This window comes from Pseudoliparis swirei, chromosome 22 (assembly GCF_029220125.1).
Source record: "Pseudoliparis swirei isolate HS2019 ecotype Mariana Trench chromosome 22, NWPU_hadal_v1, whole genome shotgun sequence".
In the NCBI taxonomy this organism is placed as follows: Eukaryota; Metazoa; Chordata; class Actinopteri; order Perciformes; family Liparidae; genus Pseudoliparis; species Pseudoliparis swirei.
Window position 1 is genome coordinate 3,236,912 of NC_079409.1, and position 27,771 is coordinate 3,264,682.

General features: G+C 47.1%; 4 protein-coding genes across 9 annotated transcripts; 2 read left to right on the top strand and 2 right to left on the bottom strand.

The window, feature by feature from the left end:
- The first annotated feature begins 283 nt into the window (after positions 1 to 283).
- On the top strand, positions 284 to 14,352 carry tmod4 (tropomodulin 4 (muscle)). Of its 2 annotated transcripts, none has more exons than XM_056444327.1 (10): positions 284 to 380; positions 7,664 to 7,850; positions 8,161 to 8,317; positions 9,199 to 9,318; positions 10,718 to 10,810; positions 12,068 to 12,198; positions 12,265 to 12,372; positions 12,475 to 12,618; positions 12,702 to 12,846; positions 13,963 to 14,352. In XM_056444327.1, exons 2-10 carry the CDS (start codon positions 7,749 to 7,751, stop codon positions 13,983 to 13,985), a joined length of 1,023 nt encoding a protein of 340 aa, XP_056300302.1. In that variant the 5' UTR covers positions 284 to 380; positions 7,664 to 7,748; the 3' UTR covers positions 13,986 to 14,352. The 2 variants fall into 2 exon arrangements, with proteins under 2 accessions (XP_056300302.1, XP_056300303.1); XM_056444328.1 differs by lacking the exon at positions 284 to 380 and adding an exon at positions 5,483 to 5,604.
- Positions 14,353 to 15,592: 1,240 nt separating this feature from the next.
- scnm1 (sodium channel modifier 1) lies at positions 15,593 to 18,349 on the bottom strand. 2 transcript variants are annotated; one of them, XM_056444331.1, is made up of 8 exons: positions 17,629 to 18,349; positions 17,417 to 17,487; positions 17,239 to 17,327; positions 16,582 to 16,676; positions 16,289 to 16,389; positions 16,062 to 16,198; positions 15,843 to 15,960; positions 15,593 to 15,751 (listed from the first exon to the last, which is right to left on the bottom strand). In XM_056444331.1, the coding sequence occupies exons 1-8, from the start codon at positions 17,677 to 17,679 to the stop codon at positions 15,637 to 15,639; spliced, it is 777 nt and encodes a 258-aa protein (XP_056300306.1). In that variant the 5' UTR covers positions 17,680 to 18,349; the 3' UTR covers positions 15,593 to 15,636. The 2 variants fall into 2 exon arrangements, with proteins under 2 accessions (XP_056300306.1, XP_056300305.1); XM_056444330.1 differs by having other exon boundaries at positions 15,843 to 15,963.
- Positions 18,350 to 18,513: 164 nt separating this feature from the next.
- lysmd1 (LysM, putative peptidoglycan-binding, domain containing 1) lies at positions 18,514 to 20,417 on the top strand. The gene is made up of 3 exons (XM_056444337.1): positions 18,514 to 18,686; positions 19,142 to 19,419; positions 19,890 to 20,417. Exons 1-3 carry the CDS (start codon positions 18,516 to 18,518, stop codon positions 20,074 to 20,076), a joined length of 636 nt encoding a protein of 211 aa, XP_056300312.1. The 5' UTR covers positions 18,514 to 18,515; the 3' UTR covers positions 20,077 to 20,417.
- On the bottom strand, positions 20,369 to 26,592 carry tnfaip8l2b (tumor necrosis factor, alpha-induced protein 8-like 2b). 4 transcript variants are annotated; one of them, XM_056444334.1, is made up of 4 exons: positions 26,283 to 26,592; positions 25,563 to 25,669; positions 22,352 to 22,675; positions 20,369 to 21,302 (listed from the first exon to the last, which is right to left on the bottom strand). In XM_056444334.1, the coding sequence occupies exons 3-4, from the start codon at positions 22,667 to 22,669 to the stop codon at positions 21,060 to 21,062; spliced, it is 561 nt and encodes a 186-aa protein (XP_056300309.1). In that variant the 5' UTR covers positions 22,670 to 22,675; positions 25,563 to 25,669; positions 26,283 to 26,592; the 3' UTR covers positions 20,369 to 21,059. The 4 variants fall into 4 exon arrangements, with proteins under 4 accessions (XP_056300309.1, XP_056300308.1, XP_056300307.1 ...); XM_056444333.1 differs by lacking the exon at positions 25,563 to 25,669 and having other exon boundaries at positions 26,283 to 26,591; XM_056444332.1 differs by lacking the exons at positions 25,563 to 25,669; positions 26,283 to 26,592 and adding an exon at positions 23,963 to 24,116.
- Between the last annotated feature and the right edge of the window lie 1,179 nt (positions 26,593 to 27,771).

Below are 27,771 nucleotides of genomic sequence, written 5' to 3' on the forward strand. Positions count from 1 at the left end.
ACTTCAAATAGAAAGCAAACAACACTAAAACCACTAGATGTCATCCTTCTCTCTCTCCCTGTCTGCACTCATCCTTTAATTGGACGACTGATGAACATATGAGTTCATGCCCCACTTCTCTCCCTCTCTCTCTCAAAATGACTCTCTGACCCCCCCCCCCCCCCCCACACACACACACACACACACTCTCCCACCCCTCCCTCTTAGCCCAAATAACAAAATGCTGACTTCTCAAAGTGCTGTCCATCAGTATGCCTGTTTCAGCATAGCAGAGAGAGAGAGAGAGAGAGGAGGGGGGAGAAAAAATGAAATAACTTTCTCTGGTTTCTGACTGCAGGCTCTGCCTTGCCGAGGGGCTTCATCACTGCGCTTCAGTGAAGGTAGGTGTGAGGCTGCTTCTTTCTAATGCTCTCTGTATAAAACAACACATTGTATATGGGGATGGGGGGGGGGGGACCCCACTCTGCATTGCCTGTTTGTGGGGTTCGGCTCCATTTTCCTTAAGCTAGATCCTCTCATGTGTGAGACTTTGTGTCTGAGATAGGACAACGCTACAGAGAGAATGGGGGCGAGTCCCAATAAAAATGTTTTATTAGATTTATTTGAATGCTGACATGAGTTCACTGAAACTCTCAACCTGTGACACTGAAAGACTTCTGCATGAGGGCGTGGGGGGTCAGCTGAGTCCTGAATCCTGTCTCTAATGGAGCCATCGGTGTGTGGTACGTGGAGGCTGAGCCGCTCATCGCCGTTAATTCGTTAGAGGGGATTTTGCAGACCTTGTCTCAGTCGGTCGCAGCAGGTTTTTAAACTGAGAAGGGTTAAGTTTGCCCTCCGCCGACATGCCTTCCAGTTACGGCCCATTCCTGTTGCACATTTAACGATCCGTCACTGGATTACGTTGTCATCCGGGGACTGATGCCTTAGTGGTGGCGATCTGGTGAACAGCTCCACTTCATGCCGATTTGTCCACGTGTTCCTAAATTGGCTGACTTTGTTTAAAAGTGAATACTGAACGACACTTTTCGACCACCCCCGACCCCTCAAAGGCAACGCGTCCTGGAAGTAGCCGACTTGTGAAGCTACAATTAAGCCGAAGGTCAGATTTAGGAATGTTACGCGTTGGTGGTAAGACGGTAAGACGTGGAGAAGACGACCGCGCTGATGGTGGCGGAATGGAGGCTCGCAGCCCGGTCATTTAAAAAAAAAAGAAAAAAAGAAGTGTTGCTACCGTCACACTAAATAAAATAAAACCTCCACCTCACAAAGATCAGGGAAACTAAGAGAGATGACCTCAAAGTTTATTTTCTGCTCCAGTAAAAACAAACGCCCCGCGGGGCACAGGAGCCGAGTGTAAATCACGCTGGAGCATTTATGAGTGTGCAACCTTTGTCGCCGGGAAATCCAAACCCTTGTAATGGTCTTTAACTTATAAAACACAGCGTAACTCCCCCCGGCTGCTCTTAGGCTGCTATAGGTGCTCCTTTGTGCACGAGCACAATGAGCACGTAGCTCCAGAAAAGGTTCCTTTCTTCTTCTTCAAATGGCTGAAAAGTGTGATCTGTGAACTCTCCGGGTACTTTAACAACGGCCGTGACCAAAACCCCCAACAGGTGGTTGGAGGTGGGAGGCCTGGGAGAGGGATGTCGTATGTGTACAGATTGTAAAGCCGACTGAGGCAAATTCGTGGGCTGTATAAAATATACTGAATTGAATTGAAATCAGTTGCAGTGATCGGGGCCGTCGGAGCAGCTGGAGGAGGAGACGCGTTAGCTGAGATTTACACCGGCACAGTTCTGATTACATCCGCCGCCTCCTGTTCACTGCTATCTAGACTAGCAAGACGATAGAGACTATCCAGACTATCCAGACTATCGCGACGATCGAGATTATCGCGACAATCGAGACTATCGTGACGATCGAGACTATTTAGACTATCGTGACGATCGAGACTATCGTGACTATCCTGACGATCGTGACTATCGTGACGATTGAGACGATCGGGACGATTGAGACGATCGGGACTATCGTGACGATCGAGACTATCGGAACTATCGTGACGATCGAGACTATTTAGACTATCGTGACGATCGAGACTATCGGAACTATCGTGACGATCGAGACTATTTCGACTATCGTGACGATCGAGACTATCGTGACTATCGTGACGATCGTGACTATCGAGACTATCGTGACGATCGAGACTATTTAGACTATCCTGACGATCGTGACTATCGTGACGATCGAGACTATCGGGACGATCGAGACGATCGGGACTATCGTGACGATCGAGACTATCGAGACTACCGTGACGATCGTGACTATAGTGACGATCGAGACTATCGGGACTATTGTGACGATCGAGACTATCGTGACGATCGAGACGATCGGGACGATCGAGACGATCGGGACTATAGTGACGATCGAGACTATCGTGACGATCGAGACGATCGGGACGATCGAGACGATCGGGACTATCGTGACGATCGAGACTATCAAGACGATCGTGACTATAGTGACGATCGAGACTATCGGGACTATTGTGACGATCGAGACTATCGTGACGATCGAGACGATCGGGACGATCGAGACGATCGGGACTATCGTGACGATCGAGACTATCGTGACTATCGTGACGATCGTGACTATCGAGACTATCGTGACGATCGAGACTATTTAGACTATCCTGACGATCGTGACTATCGTGACGATCGAGACTATCGGGACGATCGAGACGATTGGGACTATCGTGACGATCGAGACTATCGAGACTACCGTGACGATCGTGACGATCGAGACTATCGGGACTATTGTGACGATCGAGACTATCGAGACGATCGAGACGCTCGGGACGATCGGGACGATCGGGACTATCGTGACGATCGTGACAAAAGAAAAGTTTAATCAACACCAAGGCTCCGTTCAGAAAGTAAAGCAGATTTGTTTATCTTCTGTTACTTTCAATTTAATCTGGATTTGTGTGTCTAGACGTCGCCACCGACCAACCTGCACGGGTTGCTGTGGTCAAGGTGTCGGTGTCCGCTACGACATAGCTACAACGTAGCTACGATGTAGCTACCGAAATCTTTTTGGTCTTGAGTTTAAGTTCGACCAGCTCGGTGTGTTTTTGGATGTGCAGACAAAATAAGATCCTGGATGACGAGCTGTACAATTAATAGGATTCAGACCCAATTTATCTCATTTCTTGAAGATTATTTTTTTCCCCGTCTGATGAAACGCTAATGTTCCGTTTCCTCGAAGCCGTAATCATGACATTTACCTTGGGAGGAAGCTAAAAGTGACTTCTACTTCCTGTTCTGCCTCACGAGACACGGCACTAATGTGACTCTGTGAGCTTTTTCTGGAGTCGTCACACACACACGCACACACACACACACACACACACACAGTCAAGCGAATGACGGTGGGCCTGGGGTCTTTTAAAAAAAAAATTCTGTTGATATCTCTGCTGTTGATTTTTTATAATGATTTTACTGTAAAACAATCAGAAATGATGTGTAATCCAAATTTGTTGTTCTCCAAACGACCCGAGAAGAGGCAACGCGCCGTGCCACACAGTCGCCGTGGGCTCTTTCTAAAACCGTCCATGTCAAAGTATTTAGACCGCGGCTCCCTGACTGGTGGACGGTGTCAGCAACCAGCCGCACTTAGCGAAACAATAAGCGCGGCTCAAGAGCTCGACATGAAAAGTCATACAGATTATATATGCAGGGCCCGACCACAGACTGTGTAGGTGGACGTAGTCATGGTGACGTCACCCGCTGATTTGTCAGAACAGCCATTAAGATTTCTCAGTCGCCATCTTGGAATACGGTCGTCGCCATGTTTTTGGAATTCGGGGGACTGACGTAGAGACGTGGTATACATGAAGCATAGACTTCTATACAACCAGAAGAGTCGCCCCCTGGTGGTCGGGTGAGAGAATGCAGCTTTAACACATGAAGCGTAGACCTCTATACAACCAGAGGAATTGTCCCCTGGTGGTCGGGAGAGAGAATGCAGCTTTAATACATGAAGCATATACCTCTATACAAGCAGAGGAGTCGCCCCCTGGTGGTCAGTAGAGAGAATGCAGCTTCAACACATGATGCATAGACTTCTATACAACCAGAGGAGTCGCCCCCTGGTGGCCAGGAGAGAGAATGCAGCTTTAACACATGAAGCATATACCTCTATACAACCAGAGGAGTCGCCCCCTGGTGGTCAGTAGAGAGAATGCAGCTTCAACACATGATGCATAGACTTCTATACAACCAGAGGAGTCGCCCCCTGGTGGTCAGTAGAGAGAATGCAGCTTTAACACATGAAGCATACACTTCTATACCCGGGTATAATAATTGAGGCAGCTAATCGTTGATACATTGGTAAATGTTTGTTGCATTTGTGATTTATAAATATAAATTACTTTGAGGTTTCGATCCTACTTCTTTCAGCTCATCTTGGCTCTTAAAGGTGCGTTCACTTGCGAAACAACAGCGAAGCAAATGAAAAACGTTTGATTGTCAACATCGCCACCAAAACTTTCATAAGTGTGTGTTGGGCCCTGACTCGTACACCATCAGGTTGTTCCTTGTTTATATTTTAACAATGGAAAGTCATGTAAAGCGCTTCAACATGTGTCCATAAAGCTGGATCAAAAGCTTTTTCTCCCACCGCCACTCCCCATGTCCGGTGAGCTGCTGCCTCCATCCCCTCCGCCCTCTCAATCTCCTCCGTCTTCCTCTGCAATCCGGTGTTTGTGCCTTTGGCTTTACGCGTTAGAGCCTCGCGGCGTCGGCGAGGAGAAAGGAACAAATGAATTTAAAGCGTGACCAAGTGAGATTACTTCGATTCAACAAGCCAGATATTCATGTCGATAAACTCGCGATTTCTTTGACTCCGCCTCCGAGGCTCGTTAGGCCATGAATATCTGTGGATTTGGCTATTATTGTATTACCATTACTTTTGATTTAATTATTGTTTATTTTAAGTGGTCGCACCGGGGAGTTGAGTTACCGAGGAGGAAAAATGATCCACAGTGCTGGGAACATGGGTCTTAAAAAACTATAATAGATAAAAAAAATAAAAAAGGGACTAATTGTGATTTCAGTTGGACTTAAACATGACAGTATTTAGGACAGCAGTGTATCACCATTTCTTTCTTGGGTTAATAGAACTATATGTATTGACAATAATAATGGCCCGTTTTCACTAAATAGCCCTGATCCTTTATTTGATTGTGTACTTGTGGCCGTCACAGATCCACACATCTGATTGGTTCCCAGGTCCCGGGGCCTCGGAGCCGTGCGCTCCCTCGCCTCGGGGCTTCCAACCCTGCTGCTCTTCGCCTTTATCAGTTTGTCGTTGGGAAACATTCGGGTGTGTCCACCACCGTGTGAGCGTGTGTCCGTCGATGATAAATAAGGGATTGCACTTTCCACCCCTCTCCATTCCGCTATTCTTAGTCTCTGCGTGGCGAGCTCAGGGTTTAGAGTTACGAAGACTTTGCTCTCTCTCTCTCTCTCCACTTCTCTGCCTCGCTCTACCTCTTCGCCTCAGCGGGTCCCCAGTGGGCGGTTGTTTACTTCTGGTGTGTTTCTTAAGGTGAGAATGAAGCTTGTTGGTACAGACATGATTTCCTCTGTTATCATCATCACCGCATGAATGAAGCTCATGGTCTGAATAAGGCAGATGATGCTCAGTGAAGCTCGTGACCAGGACAGCGGTACTCCAATCAGTCAGCGGGTCGGCGGTTCAACGCCCGCCTTAGTCGATGTGTCCTTGAGCAAGACACTTCACCCTGAATTGCTCCCTGAAGCTGCGTCTATGGTGTGAGAATGTAGGTCGCTTTGGATAAAAGCGTCAGATAAATGTAATGTGCAGGTGAGGGTGAGGGTGAAGGTGAGGATGAAGGTGAGGGTGAAGGTGAGGATGAAGGTGAAGGTGAGGGTGAAGGTGAGGATGAAGGTGAAGGTAAGGGTGCAGGTGAGGGTGAAGGTGAGGGTGAGGGTGAAGGTGAGGGTGAAGGTGAAGATAAAGGGGAGGGGTGAGGGTGAAGGTGAATGTGAGGGTGAAGGTGAGGGTGAAGGTGAGGGTGAGGGTGAAGGTGAGGGTGAAGGTGAAGATAAAGGGGAGGGTGAGGGTGAAGGTGAATGTGAGGTTGCAGGTGAGGGTGAAGGTGAAGGTGAGGGTGAAGGTGAGGGTGAGGATGAAGGTGAGGGTGAAGGTGAGGATGAAGGTGAGGGTGCAGGTGAGGGTGAGGGTGAAGGTGAGGGTGAAGGTGAAGATAAAGGGGAGGGTGAGGGTGAAGGTGAGGGTGAGGGTGAAGATGAAGGTAAGGGTGCAGGTGAAGGTGAAGATGAAGGTAAGGGTGCAGGTGAAGGTGAAGGTGAGGGTGAAGGTGAAGGTGAGGGTGAGGGTGAAGATGAAGGTAAGGGTGCAGGTGAAGGTGAAGGTGAGGGTGCAGGTGAAGGTGAAGGTGAGGGTGCAGGTGAAGGTGAAGGTGAGGGTGAGGGTGAAGGTGAAGATGAAGGTGAAGGTGAAGGTGAAGGTGAAGGTGAAGGTGAAGGTGAGGGTGCAGGTGAAGGTGAAGGTGAGGGTGAGGGTGAAGGTGAGGGTGAATGTGAGGGTGCAGGTGAAGGTGAAGGTGAAGATGAAGGTAAGGGTGCAGGTGAAGGTGAAGATGAAGGTAAGGGTGCAGGTGAAGGTGAAGGTGAGGGTGAAGATGAAGATGAAGGTGAGGGTGAGGGTGAGGGTGAAGATGAAGGTAAGGGTGCAGGTGAAGGTGAAGGTGAGGGTGTAGGTGAAGGTGAAGGTGAGGGTGAAGGTGACGATGAAGGTGAGGGTGAAGGTGAAGATGAAGGTGAGGGTGAGGGTGAAGGTGAAGATGAAGGTGAAGGTGAGGGTGAAGGTGAAGATGAAGGTCAGGGTGAGGGTGAAGGTAAGGGTGCAGGTGAAGGTGAAGGTGAAGATGAAGGTGAAGATGAAGGTAAGGGTGCAGGTGAAGGTGAAGGTGAGGGTGCAGGTGAAGGTGAAGATGAAGGTGAGGGTGCAGGTGAAGGTGAAGGTGAGGGTGCAGGTGAGGGTGAGGGTGAGGGTGAGGGTGAAGGTGAAGATGAAGGTGAAGGTGCAGGTGAAGGTGAAGGTGAGGGTGCAGGTGAAGGTGAAGGTGAAGGTGAGGGTGAGGGTGAAGGTGAAGATGAAGGTGAAGGTGAAGGTGAAGGTGAGGGTGAATGTGAGGGTGAAGGTGAATGTGAGGTTGCAGGTGAAGGTGAAGGTGAAGATGAAGGTAAGGGTGCAGGTGAAGGTGAAGATGAAGGTAAGGGTGCAGGTGAAGGTGAAGGTGAAGGTGAGGGTGAAGATGAAGGTGATGGTGAAGGTTAGGGTGAATGTGAGGTTGCAGGTGAGGGTGCAGGTGAAGGTGAAGATGAAGATGTGCCCCCTCTCCCATTGAGAGGAGTAAAACATGTTGGTCTCCTCATCAAACTATTGCGTAACACGGCGGCCTTGGGCCGGCCGCCACGCTCTGAGTGATAGTGTAACTTTATTTACACGAATTGTGTTGCTAAGGACTTAAACTCTTCATGAGGACACAGGACACGAAGAGGAAACCAAACTCTGACCCCCCCACCCCGTCCCCTTCCTGTCTTCCCTTCTCTCACAGTGCCCTCTCGTCCAGGTGTGTGTGTGCAGCGGTGTGTGTGTGAGCGAGTGTGTGTGTGCGTATGTGAGCCAGAGCCTCAGGAGCCATGTCGGACCCCCGGGACATCGATGAGGACGCCCTCCTCAGGGGCCTCAGCGCCGCGGATCTGCAGCAGCTGGAGTGCGAGCTGCTGGAGATGGACCCCGAGGTACGAGGAGGCGGCGGATGTCTCACAAAAACGGCATTTTTAGAATAAAACGGCGTTTCCAGCGGCGAGAGAGACAAGGGGGGCAACAGATCAGTCGAACGGGAACGAAGCGGCAAACTGCCGGTCAAAGTTTCTGTCGCCATCACAAAGTCTCAGAGTCAGAGTTCTGTAAATAACTGGTGTCATCGAACGCTCCCACGTGAACGCCCGTCAGTTACCAGGAACATGTGGCTGAAGCAGATTCATAAATGGTGTTTCAAGCCTTACTGTTCCCTCATGTCCCAATACCCCCCCTCCCTCGTTCTCCCAGAATGCCATGCTGCCCGCCGGCCTCCGGCAGCGCGACCAGACGAAGAAGGGCCCGACGGGGTCGTTCGACCGCGACGCCCTGCAGCAGCACTTGGAGAAGGAGGCCCTGGATCACGAGGGCAGGGATGACCTGGTGCCCTTCACTGGCCAGAAGAAAGGTGTGTGTGTGTGTGTGTGTGTGTGTGTAGAGACTTAAACTCCCTCACAGCTGGACATGATGCGCCACTGCACAGCAGCCCAGGCTCTTTAGCTTCAGGTCTGACGGGTTTTGGCAGCTCACTGAGTTTCAGGGTTCATTTCCATCACAGTCCCAAACCGGGGAACCGGATTGGCGGAGAAATATTCCTCCCTGAAGTTCTTGTGGAACTTAATTTAAATGGAAACCAACACCAGATACATCCGTGTCCTGCTTTTTCTTTCTTCTGTTATTCGTGACCCCCCCAAAGGAAAAAGGAAGAGAAAGCACAGTTCAGGCTCCAGTGGAAAGAAACACGTTTTATGAGAGCCGGTGCATAAATCCAGGTTACGCCCTGAAACGTGATCCGAAGCTCCAAAACAGAGACACACGTACGGTTTCAACTATTCAGAGGGAAGAAACACGATGTAAAGGGTAAACAAATAAAACATCGGTAACTGCACGACGATCGCCTCATTTCTGATCGTCCCTCTGCCTTGTTTTAAAATGCTTTTAAATGTTGTATATGTTTTTTTGAATGTTTTTAAATGTTCTTAAATGTTTTAAATATTTGTGAATATTTTGAATGTTTTTAATTTTTTAAAATGTTTTAAATGTTTTAAATGTTTTCAAATGTTTTCAATATTGTAAATGTTTTAAATGTTTTAAATGTTTTAAATGTTTTAAATGTTTTAAATGTTTTAAAATGTTTTTAATGTTTTTAAATGTTTTTAAATATTGTAAATGTTTTAAAATGTTTAAAATGTTTAAAATGTTTTTTAATGTTTTAAAGTGTTTTAAAACGTTTTTGTATTCTCTGGTTTCGCCTCCTTCCTCGTCCGCTCCTCCTTCCCTCGTCTCAAGGAAAAACCTTCGTGGCCAAGAAAGCAGCGGAGCTCCCCGAGCACGAGCAGGTGATGCTGGAGCCGGAGCTGGAGGAGGCGCTGAAGAACGCCACCGACGCGGAGATGTGTGACATCGCAGGTCAGAGGTCATACTGTTCGTGTGCTGATTCACAGCTCAGAGTTTAGTTCTGCGGCCCGGTTCTCTCTCTCTCTGCTCGGAGGGGGGGGGGGAGGTTCCCGGGTCCAGTTTTACAGACGTGGCCACAGACGTGCGACGGGGTCCAATTCTCCACGCTCAGCAACACCAAAATAAACAAGCCTGCACGGCCCGCGGCCAGAGGAAGGGTGGAGTGGACGGGGGGACGGGGGGGGGAGTGATAGGGTATCAGTTTGGAACAGACCTGTGGGGACAGATGGACACAGTTGATGTTTTTTTGGAGTCTTATATTATGCATGGTAGAGTATTATTCCTCATTCGCCAACATTACAGACAAACAATAACCAAACACAAAGGATCCGGCTAATTGATCTGTAGCTAATTGATCTGGAGCTAATTGATCTGGAGCTAATTGATCTGGAGCTAATTGATCTGGAGCTAATTGAGCCGGCTGCTTTTGAATGAAAACATGGCCACACACAGAACATCCAGCATGTCGTCGACTGTTCAGCTTCCATAGTTTGTTGGTACCCGTGCAGTTTGGGGGTCGGGGAACCCCAGAGCTGGACCTGTGGGACTCGTCCCTGATAATGAGCTCATGAAGATGTTGCGCCGGACGAACGGACACTTCAAATAGCGACTCGGTAACCGACCCGCTTGAGTTACACAACCTGGAGCCCTCCTCGTTTAAAACCAGCGGAGGATTACACCTCAGTCAGCCTGTCAGTCTTTTGTTTGGGCTTTTTTGGCAAACTAATGGATGGATGGGCCGACCCGCTTCATGAGCCCGAGGAGGGAGGGGGGGGGGGGTATCAATTAATTAATCTCTCCATCGCCACGTTGCTATATTGAGTTTTTGTGTAGTTGCTGCAGTCTCGTTCGTGTTGTAAAGCTACCGTGGGTTATTCTCAGGAGCCCGACCGGATGACAGGGGGTGTTTATGGTCTGTAAGCCCCCTCCCACACACACACACACACACACACACACACACACACACACACACACACACACACACACACACACACACACACACACAGGGCAGGCAGCTGTCTCCCTGACCCCCCCCCCCCCCCTCCTCACAAGAACCTTCCCTGTGTGTGCGGCGCAGCTTGGCGGGTCACAACAGGAGCAGGTCTGCCACCTGCTGGTCATTAAGAGCAACAGCAGGTCGAGAGAAAACTCTTTACTTCATTTGTAAGTCATTCTTGGTTTTAATTGTTTATTAAACCAACTTTATTGTCCATGTATAGACATGTCCAAGGCCACTTAATCTCCAAACCAGTGAAACTCCAGTACATACAAGGTCCAATAAACCCTCCGGGCTGCGGCGGGGGATACAATTAGTTTCTCGTGTTCACAGTGATGCTTTCTTTTCTTGCAGCCATCCTGGGAATGTACACCCTGATGAGCAACAAGCAGTACTACGACGCTCTGGGCACCACGGGAACCATCGCCAACACGGAGGGCATCAACAGTACGTGCACCATCTGATACCCAATCCTTCTTCTTCATGCCGGTTCCCCTCCTGGGCAAACGGCGAGTTGTGAAGTGGGAAAAAAAGAAGATATTTGTAACGTTTTCTAATTTTTCTTGAGCTAAGAATCATTTTTCTCGCCTTCTAAAAGTCATGTTCAGGATCAGATGGACTCAGGGCTCTCGGCTATGTCGTGGAGACGCTTGCATCGTGTTCATTTAAACACCCTGGAGAACCCTCGACTCTGACATCTGTTCCTCGGGGTTTCTGAGCTCGTGAGAGATGTTTTCACGGATGAGTTATCGTCGTCATAGACTTTAAAATCAGAGGAACTCTTCTGTCGTAGAGATCATCTATGAAAATGTCATTTTTAGAACAGAGAAGGAAGCCTGCAGAATATTGAATATACATACACTACCGTTCAAAAGTTTGGGGTCATCCAGACAATTTTGTGTCTTCCATGAAAACTCACCTTTATTTATCAAATGAAAATTGAATATAAAATATAGTCAAGACATTGACAAGGTTAGAAATAATGATTAATATTTGAAGTATTAATTTTGTTCTTCAAACTTCAAGCTCAAAGGAAGGCCAGTTGTATAGCTTATATCACCAGCATAACTGTTTTCAGCTGTGCTAACATAATTGCACAAGGGTTTTCTAATCAGACATTAGTCTTCTAAGGCGATTAGCAAACACAATGTACCATTAGAACACTGGAGTGATCGTTGATGGAAATGGGCCTCTATACACCTCTGGAGATATTTCATTAGAAACCAGACGTTTCCACCTAGAATAGTCATTTACCACATTAACAATGTATAGTGTGTATTTTTGATTAATGTTATCTTTATTGAAAAAATAGTGCTTTTCTTTGAAAAATAAAGACATTTCTAAGTGACCCCAAACTTTTGAACGGTAGTGTATATATATATAAATATATATATTTATATATGTATATATATTTATATATATATGTATATATATAATCATATATATATGTATATATATATTTATAGTATATATATGTATATATATATATATATATATAAATATATGTATATATGTGTATATATTTATTTGGGACTGTATGTTAATGAGGCGAATTTCTTACACCGTTTGCATTCAGAAAAGAAATCAAATAAAACACTGAATATATGTTTATAATCCTCAAGAGTATACGTGATCACCAAAAGCATTGCTCTGGTATCGTATCGTCATCGGTAACCACGACTCCAAACGTTGTGTCTCCTGCAGGTGTCGTGAAGCCGGATCCGTTTAAGATCTTCCCCGACGAGCTGCCCAACCCCACCAACGTGGAGGAGACGCTGGAGAGGATCCACAACAACGACAGCAGCCTGACAGAAGTCAACCTCAACAACATCAAGGTCGGGACTCGGGACGTCCTCCAGTAACACACAGAGCTCTTACAGGTGTCTGTGTCTGTGCTGCAGGACATTCCCATCCCGACGCTGAAGGAGATCTTCGAGGCGATGAAGGGGAACTCTCACGTGGAGTCTCTGAGCATCGCCGCGACCCGCAGCAACGACCCCGTGGCCTACGTGAGTGCCATGTGACACAGGCATGGCAAGTTATTTGGGTTTCCTTCCCATCGTCCAATAGAATACATGGTGCGTTTGTATCTGTGTGTGCGTGTGTGACAGTCCTGTGCCGAGATGCTGCAGGAGAACACCAGCCTGCAGAGCCTCAACGTCGAGTCCAACTTCATCACCTCCGACGGCATGATGGCGATCGTCAAAGCCATGAACAGCAACGCCACGCTGGTGGAGTTCAAGATCGACAACCAGGTGGGAGACGGGCGACGACGCGCGTCGGATTACACGCGTGTTGAATGGCGCGTTGATGAACATGGACCCGCGTGTCTCCACAGAGGCAGAAGCTGGGAGACTCGGTGGAGATGGAGATCGCCTCCATGCTGGAGAACAACTCCAGCATCCTCAAGTTCGGGTACCACTTCACGCAGCAGGGCCCGCGCGCCCGGGCCGGCATGGCGATCACGCGGAACAACGACATGAGTGAGGAGACAACAAAACATTTAAAAACAATCATTATTTTTTCTTTATCGTCAATGTAGAATATATACAGGACTGTCTCAGAAAATTAGAATATTGTGATAAAGTTCTTTATTTTCTGTAATGCAATTAAAAAAACAAAAATGCATTGGATTCATTTGAATCAACTGAAATATTGCAAGCCTTTATTCTTTAATATTGCTGATTATGGCAGAAAACTCAAATATCCTAGCTCTATATATTAGAATATCATGAAATAGTATACTAGTAGGGTATTAAACAAATCACTTGAATCGCTAATTAACTCAAACACCTGGAAACACATTTTCAAATGTTTGATTTTGTTTTGCTGTTATAAATCTTTTTTTTTACTTGGTCTGAGGAAATATTCACATTTTATGAGATAGGATTTTAGAGTTTTCTTAAGCTGTAATCAGCAATATTAAAAGAATAAAAGGCTTGCAATATTTCAGTTGATTTGTAATGAATCCAGAATGCATGACATTTTTGTTTTTGAAATTGCATTACAGAAAATAAAGAACTTTATCACAATATTCTAATTTTCTGAGACAGTCCTGTATACACTACCATTCAAAAGTTTGGGATCACCCAGACAATTTCGTGTCTTCCATGAAAAATCACACTTTTATTTATCAAATGAATATAAAATATAGTCAAGACATTGACAAGGTTAGAAATAATGATTAATATTTGAAGTATTAATTTTGTTCTACAAACTTCAAGCTCAAAGGAAGGCCAGTTGTATAGCTTATATCACCAGCATAACTGTTTTCAGCTGTGCTAACATAATTGCACAAGGGTTTTCTAATCAGACATTAGTCTTCTAAGGCGATTAGCAAACACAATGTACCATTAGAACACTGGAGTGATAGTTGATGGAAATGGGCCTCTATACACCTCTGGAGATATTTCATTAGAAACCAGACGTTTCACCTAGAATAGTCATTTACCACATTAACAATGTATAGAGGGTATTTCTGATTAATTTAATGTTATCTTTATTGAAAAAACAGCTTTTCTTTGAAAAATAAAGTCATTTCTAAGTAATCCCAAACTTTTGAACAGTAGTGTATATATTCTTTTTTCTTCTCTCGCCAGTTCGCCAGCAGAGGTTGAGATGAGGGCGGCGAGCGAGAAGAACAGAAGAAGAGCCACTTCCTGCCCCCCCCCCCCCATGAACCCGGGCCGCCCCACTAACCGCCGCCATCTCATTTCATTTAGACAGCTTTTTATTTTAGTTTTTTTTGTCGACTGCTGAGCTCATCATAAAGGCATGTGGAGGTCACAAGCAACACGTGAGGTGTCTTTTTATTTATTTTGTTCATTTATTTTTTGTGTGCTTTAAATCATCATCCTCATCCGTCACCCCAAACAAAAACAACAACGACGACGACATACACACACTCATGAGAAAACTATTTTCAAGTGTGGTGCTATCTGTGGGAAGAAAACAATCTGTAAATACTTTAAATAAAAATATATATTCGAGTATTTTTCATTGTAAATGTTGGGGAAAGTTTAATTTGATTGATTTCCACGTCTCGTCTCAACGTCACATATTTGATACCGGATGAAACCGGTTTGCAGGAGCTCACATGAACTCATTGGCAGTAGATGCAGACGAGTCCATCGTTTACTAAATGTAATTATGACCCCCCCCCCCCTTAATTGACAAACACTGCAGCATTTTAGGGCTGAACCCTTAAAGTCACGAACCACGCGGCTGTAATCCCTTTAAAGTCTCTCCTGATCCTCAGACTCCCCTGAAGCACCTGAACTATTTTTACCCCCCCCCCCCCAGTAACCTCGTCCGCTGGGCTTGAGTTACCTCGTTCCAAATATACGCGCAAACCACTTGACGAGTTTTTCACGAACACAAACAGCTGCAAACCTCTGAAGGTTCCTTTCAAAATGTCGCATGGGTGAAAACGGCAGGCGAGAGGTTGAAGGTCACCGGAGGTCAAGCGTAGACTCGTTTCACTTCAAAGCCTTTTTCTACAAGTGTCCACCTGTCACTCGCTTCCTCATCCTCCTCCTCCTCACGTATCAGCAGGTGTCATCAGAAACTGACCCGTGCCAAGTCATGGGTGTTATCCACTTCATACCAACGAAGAAGAATTCTAACCGGTGGCTCCGCTCCCGATTATCGGACCGAGGGGCGGTCCAACGTCAACGAAGAGGGGGGGCGGGGTTGTAATTTAATAAAACGATAAAAAATGGGGATGGAAATAGGATGAACAGATATAAAAGACGTTCTCTCCTCTGATCCCGGAGACGTGAGGCTGATTGTTTAAAGTCACTGAGATTTGAAAAGATGGCAATAAATGAAACTAGTGCAGTCAACATGAAAAACAATCAGATTGAACCTTCTTTGACACACTTTGTATTTCTACTGTTAGTCCAGACTGCAGCGACGCTCACATACATCAGACTCTGTGACATGAACTTTGACCCTCTCAGAATAGCCGGCTGACCGGGTTGGAATCGGACATCTTGGTTGTTTTTGGCACGCTGCATTTGAGATCCGATGAATTGGGAGGAATAAATAATTGATGCTGCGCAATGAGTGACTGCGAGACATTTATGGTGCTCTCCCTTCATAACAATAACGCACAGTCAGCATTTTAAGGAGGGAAATGAATTTAATCTAAAAAGTCAAAGTACTTTTTTCCCTTCTTACCGTTCTGTAAATGTAATAATTTACTCAATAAGCTGAGGGGAAATTCAATTTTTCCAATATTTTTTTTAGTTTCTTCAGTTCTTCGTCGTTCCTCAGGGACCTGGAGGAAGGGGAGGGGCGAGCGAAGGAGGCTCCTCTTCGTCCGAATCAAACTCCACGTTCCGGTCTCTGACCCACCGGCCGCTCCGGTCCTTCAGCCAGCCGTCACTACGGAAACAGACGAAGCCGGAGGGAATGAAAGCCGCCATGTTGGGACACTCCAATGTACGTCTCTTAGCTGTGGAGCACAACGGCGAACCTTTTCAGTTTGAGGTAGTGCTCCAGCTCGCTCCTCCTCTCGGCGGTTATAGGCTCCGCCTCCTGCGCCGCTGCACCATTAGCTCCCGTTCTGTCTTCTGATGGACGCGACCCTTCGTCTGCTACAAGACACACACACAAAAACAGCAACAACATGCCCTCAATTAAAGCACACGGGCACCACGTTTCAAGTGTGAACGTGAAAGGTGGCGGACTTCACCTGCCGAGGTGCTTTGCGTCAAACGGTTTGAACCTTCGGTTTGCCGACGCGCCTTTTCTTGTTCCGATACCGTTTTGCCGGAAGAGTTGAGGCCGGTTTCTGAGCCGGCGCCCAGCGGCCCCTTTTCAGATTTCGTGCTTGAAAAATAACAAGAATAGATTGAGGTAAAGAAAGAAAAAAGAGATTCATAAACTGTGGTGAAATGATACATTTCTTGAAATGCTCACCTGGTTTTTGCATGGCGGCTGTTATACGGGACGGTCTTCAACAACGCGTGACGCGTCAGCCTCCGCGTTTGGGCCAGCAGAGGAGCCGAGCACGACGGTTCCTACAAGCAGAAACACCGGATGTGGAATCGCGTTTCACAGCCGCAGCGCGGCTCGACGGTCCGTCAGTCCAGCTCCTGTCGTTTCTCTCCAAAATGACGACTCCTCGACCTTCTGCCTGTCGGAGGATCAGACTCGACTCCCGACCGTTTTTTTTAATGCTCGAGGGTCGACAAACAGTTGAAGTTACCGACCTGCCGCGTGTCCTCAGCCTGGACGTAGTGTTCATGGAGCCTTTTGGTCCTTTCGTTCTTCAGTCGCGCTTTCTTGCCGTAGAATGCTTTCAATCCTGATGACAAGCGACACAATAAAATCTTTTTAGGCCACTGATAATTAATTTAGGATCATATCAACAAGACATATTGTGTGAGACAATACACACTTGCCATAGCGTAGCTGTGAAGCTATTTCTGGTTGCCACGGGCGATGTTGCAAACCAGTAAGTTGGTCAGCTTTATGCTAATATTGTTTCAAAAAAATGATTTTTATCATGATGTCAAAGTGAGTTTAATTCAGTGTCTTTTAGCCATAAACAGATGTTACATGTCTGGTTATTTGATGTGTAAACAGCCTCTTTATTGGCGTACGTGTTCATATTGTAAAGGCTTCTGAGGAAAATGGGTAATTTGTGATTCTGCGCTATCCAAAAATCAATCAATCAATTACTTTGTTATTCCTTTGAATGAAGTTTGGGGGACATAGAGTCCAGATATGAAGTATATCTTGCTCAAGAGTTAAATCGTCCAAACTAAATGATCACGGGAACACTTGGAGACAGTTTCTTATTGACGCTGTATGAACTTGTACCCGAATAACATCCGGCATGAAGTAAACAACATGTGACGCGTCACCTTCGAGATGCCTCTTCCCGTTCCGGTGGGCCGTCAGCGTGTCCACCGTGTCGAACACGGGTCGGTAGGAGCACACGACGCACGTGTATCTGGCAACGGAACCGACACAGAACGTCACACTTCGTGTTCACGTGACAACTGTGAGACCATTAACCACCAATAAAACGAGTCAATTCACCTTCCGTTTCTCATGAGAGCCGCTTCATCTTCCGGTATAAAATGAGACAGAAGATCTGCCACGCGACGTTTCTGAGACACAGAGACAACGAGGCTGGTGAAGCGGTCACACGACAGGTGGGTACGGTAGTGAGCTAGCAGGATGCTAACAACAACAACATGAATAACGTACTGGCATTTCTTCTACAAAAGGACAAATAAGAAATATGTCACCTGGAGTATGTTTAGTTGACTTTTGTCATCACCTTCTCTTTTAAAAGACATGATTGTTACGGTTAACAACCGAAAAAAGCAGATGTCAATAACTTGTTAGCTTAGCTGTCTAGTTGCTTCTTCTTCTTCTTCTTCTTCTTCTTCTTCTTCTTCTTCGTTTGGGGTTTTACTGGTAGTGGCATTCGTTTATGTTGCATCACTGCCACCTACTGGACTTCCTGCGCTAAATCAGATAGCAGGTGTTGCGTTCCGGGTCGAAAAAAGAAAATGAGAAAAATACGTTTCACCCCATTTTTTTTGAATATGGTAAATTGTTTTGATATCAGAGTTTGACACTGATCACCGATTTCATCTGGTTTCTCTGAATTTAAAGAGCCATGCAAACCACGATAGACTAATAACTAAGCAAAGCTACTATATTATGTATTTGCTTGCTCGAGACACGTTCGATAAACCTTGAAAGTTTAACTCCAATATATATTTAAATTGTGTGTCTCAAGCTCCGAAAACAGTAAAAGTAAAAAACAGGATACATATCCAATCGCCGCATGGAAAATCGATTAATAACGGTTCACGGCCTCAATTATTACGGAAATTACAACTGTTTTGAACGCAACGCATGTGACGGCTCATGGGACCGGATACGGACCTACCCGGCAGCCATGGCAACATATGTCAGGCCAGCGCGAGCCCAACTTTACCTGCAACTTTTCTAGGTGTTTAGTTGAGGGAGAAAGAGAAACGAGTTGCTGGGACGTGTTGCCAAGTATGTCGCCGGCTGCCACATCAATTCGACGGGTAACGTTGGCAAGACAACGGTCGTAGTTTTACGACTGTCGACGTTGATTTACGTGAGTGAGCTTAACGCAGAGTGGTCCGCGACCATCATGTCGGAGGAGCGCACGCCTCCGCCCGCCGGAACGAACGGCCTACTCCGCGGGAGCCACACCAGGTCTTACGGGAGTTTGGTCCGGTCTCCGGTCCGACAGAGACGCGTTGAGCACCACCTTCAGTCCGAGGACACGCTCCAAGGCCTGTCCCTGAAATACGGCGTTTCTGTGAGTATTATTTGTCTCCAATTTTTTTTAAAGTCCTGGTCTATTTTATGTATTTTCCCCTCATCAATGCATTTAGGTTTAATGCTATTGGAATATCCATGATTTGCTATATTATGATGTTTACAATACATATTGATTGTTCAAATAATACCTGTGTATTCTTGTTGTTGTAATAATCCAAACTCAAAAACAGCGCTTGTCATTCAAATTGATTCTGTATTCAATGAATTGGCATGCTGTCCTGTAAATTCAATAAAAAGCACACCAAAATAAGTAAGTGCCAATAGTTTACTAAACTAAAAACATTGCACGATATTTTTTTCAATACTTTTAAATGGATTTTTATTCGATTCTTTAGCTCAAAACTATCCGGACCAGGATTCAGTTAAAGTAAAAACTATTTTTTTAAGTGAGATTTTCGTCAAGTTTGAAGCTGATGACGCAATCTCTTCCAGATGGAGCAAATCAAAAGGGTCAACAGGCTGTACACCAACGAGTCGATATTCCTGAAGAAGTCCCTGTGGATCCCCGTGCCGTCGGACACGGACCGCCAGGGCGACTGGGGGGATTTAGTCGGGGAGGGCAACGAGCTCGCGGGGAGCTCCTCTGAGACGCCGGCGGCAAAAGAACGGCCGTCTGACCTCACGCCGGTGGACTTTTTGAAAAGGCTGGACGGCTTGATAAGTTGGTCCAAGCAGGCCGCCGCCGTGGGATGCCAGGACGCAGAGAAGAGGTAGGGCTGCTCACCTGGCCCCACTGGCTGCTGCTGTGGCTCAAGTCAAACGCTTTGCATCCTCATTGCTGCAAAGTCCTTCCAGCTCTTCATGCGCCGCATTATGCAGCCGACTAATATGAATGTCAATACTTGTTCGTTTAATTTATACAATACCTGTTTTAATATTTTAGTCAAACTCCGACTCCCAGAGCAAGAGGCGCTCGAATTAAATATATCTGACAGCTGACTGTGTGAATCATATCAGTCTTCTTCTTCTTCGTCTTCTTTTTCCTTGTCTTCTTTTTCCTTGTCTTCTTTTTCTTCTTTTTCCTTTTCTTCGTCTTCTTTTTCCTTGTCTTCTTTATCTATTTCCTTGTCTTCTTTTTCTATTTATTTTTCCTTGTCTTCTTTATCTATTTCCTTGTCATTTTTTTCTTCTTCTTTTTCCTTGTCTTTCTTCTTTTTCCTTGTCTTCTTCTTCTTCGCAGGGTCGCCGCCATAGAAGCGGCTTGCTCCAGCGGGACGTCTGACCGGCGGCCGCTTACGAGGTCGCAGAGCGTCGTTTCATCTCCCAGAATGCAACAGCAGCAGCAGCACATAACCGAGGTGCCGCTGGCCGTCACCAAGCTCACCAAGAAGCTGAGAGACCGGGAGGATGAGATCTTCCAGCTGTGACGCGCTCGTTTCCCTGGGATCCTGCTGCCGTATGGACTTGAAGCTCAAACGTTTATTTTAATTTGATGGGAAATTACACTTAAAAAAACATTTATTTTTGCCTTTTTATTTATTTGTTGATGCGTACTGTAGCTCTACCGTTTGAGTAGCTTTTTTTTTTTAGTAGAGCAGCTTTTGAGAAATCTTTATTGTTGATGTGCAGACTTTTTGGGGGAATTTTAGAATAGAAATGTTTTAATCCTATGGTCCGTATGTAAATATGTGTGCAGTTGACTCAAAAAGCACAACCTACTGTAACTTTATAGTTGTAACTAATTAATGTATAAACAGAGAAGAACATATATCAACAGTCAAACTCTTTTTTTCTATCAAGTAGTTCGACCGGTGGGGTTGTTTTTAAAATAATTATTGCCTTTCTTTGTCTTTAAAAAAAAAAAACATTCATCATAAAAGCCCAAATTACAGCATTAACATTCCCGCTCGTTCAGTCAACACTGTTTTAAGAGTCGAATGTTGTTGTTCATCATCTAAACAAGCGTAGGCTGCAAAGTGTCTCCTCATTCGCTTTTATCCTGTGAATACAGTCTGTGTGAGCATCGTGTTGACCACCAGGGGGCAGCGCAGTATTACAGTGGCATCCCCCTCCTCATCCTCCTCCTCCTCCTCAAACACCACATCAGTCGTTCATAACGAATCATTTCAAGGCCTCCAGTATTTACATTAGACGACTGTTCTAACAGCTGATGCGGTCTAAACCGGTTTGTACTCAAGTTTCCACGAGCGCCGTCTGAAACCGACGAGTATACACGACACACGACGCGTCGCCTACGAGCGCTAATAACTCGAGGAAAAAGCCGAGCGACCGCGTCCCCGCGTGTTCCTTAAGAACGGCGTCAGTCCTCATTAAGATCTAGTCCAACAGAGTCTTGGAACGTGGGTCTCCCAGTGTCTGTGTGACCGTGTCACCACCACCATCGTCATCGTCATATCGTCCCGTCCTCGATCATCTTGTCGAGCCCTTTGCAGATCTTGGCGAGGTTGGGCGCGAAGGCGCCGCCGGGCTCGTACAGCTTGGTGAGCAGCTCCGGGTCGGCGTAGTGGTTGAAGACGTGGCTGATACGGCCGTGGGACTTGGGGGTGAGGTGGCTGTTGACCAGCCTCAGCAGCAGGTCCCTGCAGCCGGTCAGGAGATCCGCCATCACCGTTTTGTCGAAGGTGAAGTCCACCTGCACCGGGAAGGAGAAAGGGATTTATACGTTACTGTATCCTGAATTAACACCTTTTTTTAATTTAAAAGAAATACTTAACCCTCCTGTTACATTTAGGGTCAATTTGACCCCATTCAATGTTTAACGTCGGTGTTCTTTGGGGTCAATTTGACCCCAGGCTGCTTTTCACTGTGTCAAACATATAAGAACTAGAATGGGCACTCGGTAGAGCGCATACCTTCGCATATCACAAGATTGGGCATTGAATTATGAACATGTTGGCATTAGTTGCATGCCAATTGGATAGAAATTGACCGCGCTATGGTAAAAAGAAGATTTTGACCTTTTCATGACCTTGACCTTTGACCCGATCGATCCCAAAATCTAATCAAATGGTCCCCGGATAATAACCAATCATCCCACCGAATTTCATGCGATTCGGTTTAATACTTTTTTAGTTATGCGAGGAACACGCATACAAATAAATAAATAAATACACGGCGATCAAAACATAACCTTCCGCATTTTCAATGCAAAGGTAAATATCTACTTTTTTATATATTTAAAGTGCTATTTATGTAGTCAACAAACAAAGTACCTATCACTTAAACTTGGGAAACAATATTAATTCTAATAATTTTCTGGAGGTTTTAATTGCTGGGGTCAAATTGACCCCGAGGGTAAAATATGTTAGTAAATGTGAAGTAAACAGGAGGGTTAAAATACAAAAAGTGTGTCGGACATGCAAGGAATTTGTCTTGGTGGGTGGTGCCTGACAATAAGATGAATAAACTCAGTGCGAGTAACATTTACAAAAGAAACGATTGAATTTCGAGGCGAACATCAAAATGAAAATGCATAACTCTTGTAGCGCCCCGCCGCTCGGCCCGGGCAGCCAATCGATTTGAGCTAAAGGATTAGGAAATAAAATAAAATATCTGATCCACTGACGAGCAGACTCTCGACTACCGAATCTTTTGTCTTCCTCGCATCAGTTTGAAAAGAACCCGGTGTCCTTGTTATCTATTGATTGATTTCCTCTCGAGGCTCGAGTCCCGCACACGCACCTCGTGGAAGCTGATGGCCGTCATGGCGCCCTGGTGCAGCTTCTTCTTGAAGTCCGTGGCCACGCCCAGCTCCTCCGTGCTGAAGCGGTTGTTCCTGAACAGCAGGCCGATCTTCACGGCGATCTTGACCAGGTCCTTGATCACCTTCTGGGCCTCCGACCTGCTGCCCGAGTACTCCTTGGAGACGCGGTACAGCTCGTCCAGGATCTCGCTGGTGGTGTCGTCGATGAACATCTGGACGGAGCTCTTGGTGGCCATGGAGCTGAGGATCTTCTTCTGCGCCCTCAAGGCCAGGTCCTTGGAGCTGAAGGCGTCCATGGTGGCCTGAGGTGTGAGGGAGAAGGGCAGAATTTGTTTTTAGTAATTTCCAACGTTAGGACTGAACAAGTCTTCCAGACAGACATGAGAACGATTGTACGTCAGATGTGAGGTGAGGCTCAGTGGGGTGAGGCTCAGTAGGGTGAGGCTCAGTGAGGTGAGGCTCAGTAGGGTGAGGCTCAGTGGGGTGAGGCTCAGTGAGGTTCAGTAGGATGAGGCTCAGTGGGGTGAGGCTCAGTGAGGTGAGGCTCAGTAGGGTGAGGCTCAGTGAGGTGAGGCTCAGTAGGGTGAGGCTCAGTGGGGTGAGGCTCAGTGAGGTGAGGCTCAGTAGGATGAGGCTCAGTGGGGTGAGGCTAAGTAGGGTGAAGGCTCAGTGGGGTGAGGCTCAGTGAGGTTCAGTAGGATGAGGCTAAGTAGGGTGAGGCTCATTAGGGTGAGGCTCAGTGGGGTGAGGCTCAGTAGGGTGAGGCTCAGTGAGGTGAGGCTCAGTGGGGTGAGGCTCAGTGAGGTTCAGTAGGATGAGGCTAAGTAGGGTGAGGCTCATTAGGGTGAGGCTCAGTGGGGTGAGGCTCAGTAGGATGAGTCTCAGTGGGGTGAGGCTCAGTAGGATGAGGCTCAGTGGGGTGAGGCTCAGTAGGATGAGGCTCAGTGGGGTGAGGCTAAGTAGGGTGAAGGCTCAGTGGGGTGAGGCTCATTGGGGTGAAGGAGGCGGATGTGTTTCGCCCGGACATTTTGAATTTGTCTCTTTCTGCAGATGTAAGAGGAGTGTGTACCCACGCAACCAGAAATAATGAAGGGATTTATAGAAGGCAAGTAGAATTAAGGCTAGTAGTAGAAGAAGGCTAAAAGAAGAAGGCTAGAAGAAGCATTCTTCTTCTTCTTCTACTTCTTCTTCTTCTAGCCTTCTACTTCTTCTACCATTCTTCTTTTAGCCTTCTTCTTTTAGGGAGGGATTTGAAAGCGGCGAGCCCTCCGCTCTCTCCGTGGACTCTCACGCGTCGGCCACGTGACCGTTCAGCCGGAGCTCAAACACTCAATAAAAGTGACACGTTGAGTTAAAAATACAGCGAACGTGTGGCGTTGGTTCCGGTTTGTTTGTATCTGACACGAGCGCTGCCCAAAGGGAAGAGGAGCCACGCGAAGAGAGCCTCCTCCTCTTCCTCCTCAGAGGCCTTTTTAAGACGTCTCCACAGAGACTTTAAACCACACCTATAGCATCCATCACAGAGCCCCCCCCCCCCTCGTCAATCCAAAGTGTCCGATGAGCGGAGACAGAGATCCACAAAGACCTACAGTGTCTCCAGCGCGGCGGCGGGACCGCCGTCCTCGCCCACTTCCTGTCCCACCTGAGTGTCTTCCTGCTGCTTCTTTCAGTGCTCCGAGTCCTGTGCGGACAAGTCTGGAGGAGCAGGACGGCCGCATAGCTGAGGCAGGTCGGAGCCCGCTTCTCCCGGATTGCATCACTGTGGTGGTGGGGGTACGACAACTCGCTCATTTCACGTCGTGGAGTGTCTTTTAAAAAAAAAAAATTATCTCTCGCCTGAGTTCTGTTTGTGTTTTATTTACTAATTCCCGCGACGCTCCGCGGCGACCTTAATGACCACCCTGGGATCCGCCTTCAGGGTTACAGTCGCCGTGTTGTCGACACCCTCGGGTGCATTAGCGCTAACGGCGTGTTGTCCTCAGACCGCCGGTTGAGCGACGGCCTCGCGTTAATGGCTTTCTCTCCCGCTTGCTAATATTGTCGATGATTCACTGTCAAAAACAAACAAAAAGAAAAAGCCCCGCCAAAAAATAATTCATCGCAATAAAGTGATCCCATCGAATTAACGACCATATCATGCAAATACACTGTGCACCCCCCCCCCTCAGCATGCATTATTCATAATGAACGTAACATTGACTGTTTTTGTGAATAGGATATCTCACCTGGCTCCGTTTCACACACACACACACACACACACACACACACACACACACACACACACACACACACACACACACACACACAGCCACTCATGTTGCATTCAAGTGTCACATCTTCTAAGAGCTCTCTTCGGTACAACCCCCCCCTCCATCCCCCCTCCACCGTGTGCAATTAAAGAACATTCATTAGATTCATTTTCCTCAACGGTGATGATGGAAGTGAAGCGGCGTGATGCTCTCGTTTTTATTTCCACCCCCCCCTAAAAAAAAAGACGACGGAGGATGGTTTCAGGGGACGTGCCCGCCGTGTACCCATCGGCCACTGGGATGTGACTTCTTCTTCATTCGTTTTATTTCCTCTCGTGCCTCGTGCTGCCACGTTGTTTGTTTCGCTCTCCCGTTAACGGGAGTCGTTCAGTCGGTCGCCTCGAGGACGCTTTACCGCCGCCGAGCGTCCATTCTCCGGCGCCAATGGGTCGAAGGGGGATTTTAAGCGCCGCTTTCGGGCTCCTGCGTCCACCAAGAGGGCGACTGCATTACGTGTTCAAGTGTTTGAGTGCCCCCCCCCCCCCCCCTCTCCTCTCTTGACGAGCACCTGTACATGCTGAGCGTGATCGGAACCCATCAGAGGGGCAACATGAAATACAACAGAGCTGGAACCATCCGTAAACAGCCCTTTAAACTCTAGTTTAATGGGCGGTCAGAGAGAGAGGGAAGGGGGAGTGAGAGGGGGAGTGTGTGTGTGTGTGTGTGTGTGTGGGGGGGGGGGGGGTGCTGATAGAGAGAGGGAGCTGATTGGTGGAGCCGTCCAGGAAAGGTAAATATTTAGCATTCCTCGGACGACTCCGGCTTTGAGCCTCGGTGTCTGTGTGAACGTGTGCGGACGTGTAGACGTGTGCAGTTTTAGAGAAAGTGTCTTCCGGTTGTGTGTGTGTGTGTGTGTGTGTGTGTGTGTGCACCCTCTCACAGGGCTCAAGAGGGGGGATTCGTGAAGGCCTCTTTTGACTCCGGCGCTGGTATCAGAGAGCCTTCCGGGCCTCGATGCCGAGTGACATCATCACTGACTCTCATCACCTGGACTTGAGCAGATGGGGGGGGGGGAGGAAGGGGGAGTCTTTGATCGGGTTGAACAATGAGAATGTTCCGTAAAAAAACAAAACAAAGACACACACACGCACACAAAAGACAAGGAGGCCATTGTTGGAAGGTCCTCCCGACGAGGCTGGAGGTCAAACTGCCTTCTAGTCCTGTTAGCAGACGCAGCGTTGCGTAATCCTCAAAAAGGACACACACATTGCAGCATCTCTCTCTCTCTCTCTGAACATTGCTCAAGCCTCCAGATTGCCATTGCTCGAACGGGAAGCGAAACGGACCGAGAGCCGCCGGCAGAGGCCCTCGAGATGGTATCCACCCCCCCCCCCCCCCCCCTTTCCTCTTTATCTGGGGCTTTACTTCCAATCAAAGCGGGCCAGGGGGAACGCTTTGAGCCGAGCAAACAAACATCTGAGTCCTCATGGAGATGGGGAAGCGTGGCGCGGCTCTCGGCTCTCGGCCCGTCTCCTCTGGGTGGAAACGCTCGCCGTGTTCACGCCGACAGAACAAACGCTGATCTGAGCCCAGAGGGCCATTATTAGCATTATAAATAATGAGTTACTGTCACATGAACACAAGGCAGAAGTTCTCTTACCTCCTGGTTTCTCTCTCTCTCTCTCTTTCTTCTCCTTCACTCTGTCTCAGGTTGACAGGCCCGCTTGATTTAACCGGATCTCTTCATCTTCACCACGAGCAGAACCAGAACCCTGAAGGAAAGTAGCCCTCCTGCAGCGCTTCTTCTGTCAGGGCTGCCGTCTTTAGATAGTGTTGAGTTGTACTTCCTTGAGGAACTAAATTGCTATGACACACCCCTCAGTGTCTCTCTCTCTCTCTCTCTCTGTTGTGCTGACGTCGTGCCTCTGCTTGTTCTGACAAGTGAAAAGCCCCAGAAAAGAATTTAGCAATAATCCAGGGATGCAGCCGGTTGAAAGGGGAGTGGCTCAAACCCCCACCCCCCTTTTTTTCTTCTTTTTCTGTGTGTGCTTGTGTGTGTGTGTGTGTGTTTGTGTTCACCTTCGCTGGAATGCAGCCCGAGTGCAACGTCGCTCCCTGTGTGTCACCTATTCAGAGTAACATGAAAACAATGTAGCTAGGAGTGTGACTGTCTGACACACACACACACACACACACACACACACACACACACACACACACACACACACACACACACACACACACACACTGCCAGCTGACTGCTCTGAAACTCAACACACACTGCTGCCGACCTGTGGGGCTTGTTTATATAAAGTTTGCGTCAGTAATGAGCCGCGAGGTCGTCTGTGTGTGTTTTTAAGTAATTTTTTAAAATAAAAAAACTCTCATAAAAAGTTGACCCGCCGTGACACGGGGTTTATGGAGGAATTATGGGACACAACTTTCACTTAGAAATGGAAGATTTGACAGCATTTTGGTTCAAGGAAAGTCTCCTCGCTACACAACATGGAGACCCGACAGCACCGGAGCATGAATGGGCCTATAATATATATTTATATGTATTATTATGTATATTATTTTTAATACAAGCGGTGTTATGCAGAGCCTGCATACTTGAGGGTGATAGTGGAAAGGAATGTGAGTCACACGACGGGTTATTAAATGCCGCTGTAGGTGTGTTTATGGTGTTGATTGAAGTTATTGTAATTAAAATGACAAATACACTTGAACTACTGATAAAATATCACTCTTATGCTCGTATTCTTTGGTCCAGCTGGTCAACATAACACTTATCGGTCATTTCAAGGGGCCCGCTGTCATTCACAACGCGCCGGAAAAGAGTCCAACGATTCATTTAGAAAACCAGGAAGTGAGGCCTCGATTCTAGACGCTGTGTGTTTATCTTAATTACGACCAGCTGTGTTGAGGGGGAGCTGCTGGCTGAAGCTGCGGCCATTCATAAAAATGACAAAAAAAGAAAATGACCCGTCGAATAAACCCCGTGGTAAATGTTAACTGTTGTCAGATGTTCGGGGGGGGGGGTCAAAGGTCACGCCGAGAAACCAGCTGGGCCGAGGGAGGGCCCGCGCTCCGTTCACACCTGCCTCCCGTTGTCTCGCCTCCCGCTCCCCTTCCTTCACTGCGAGAAA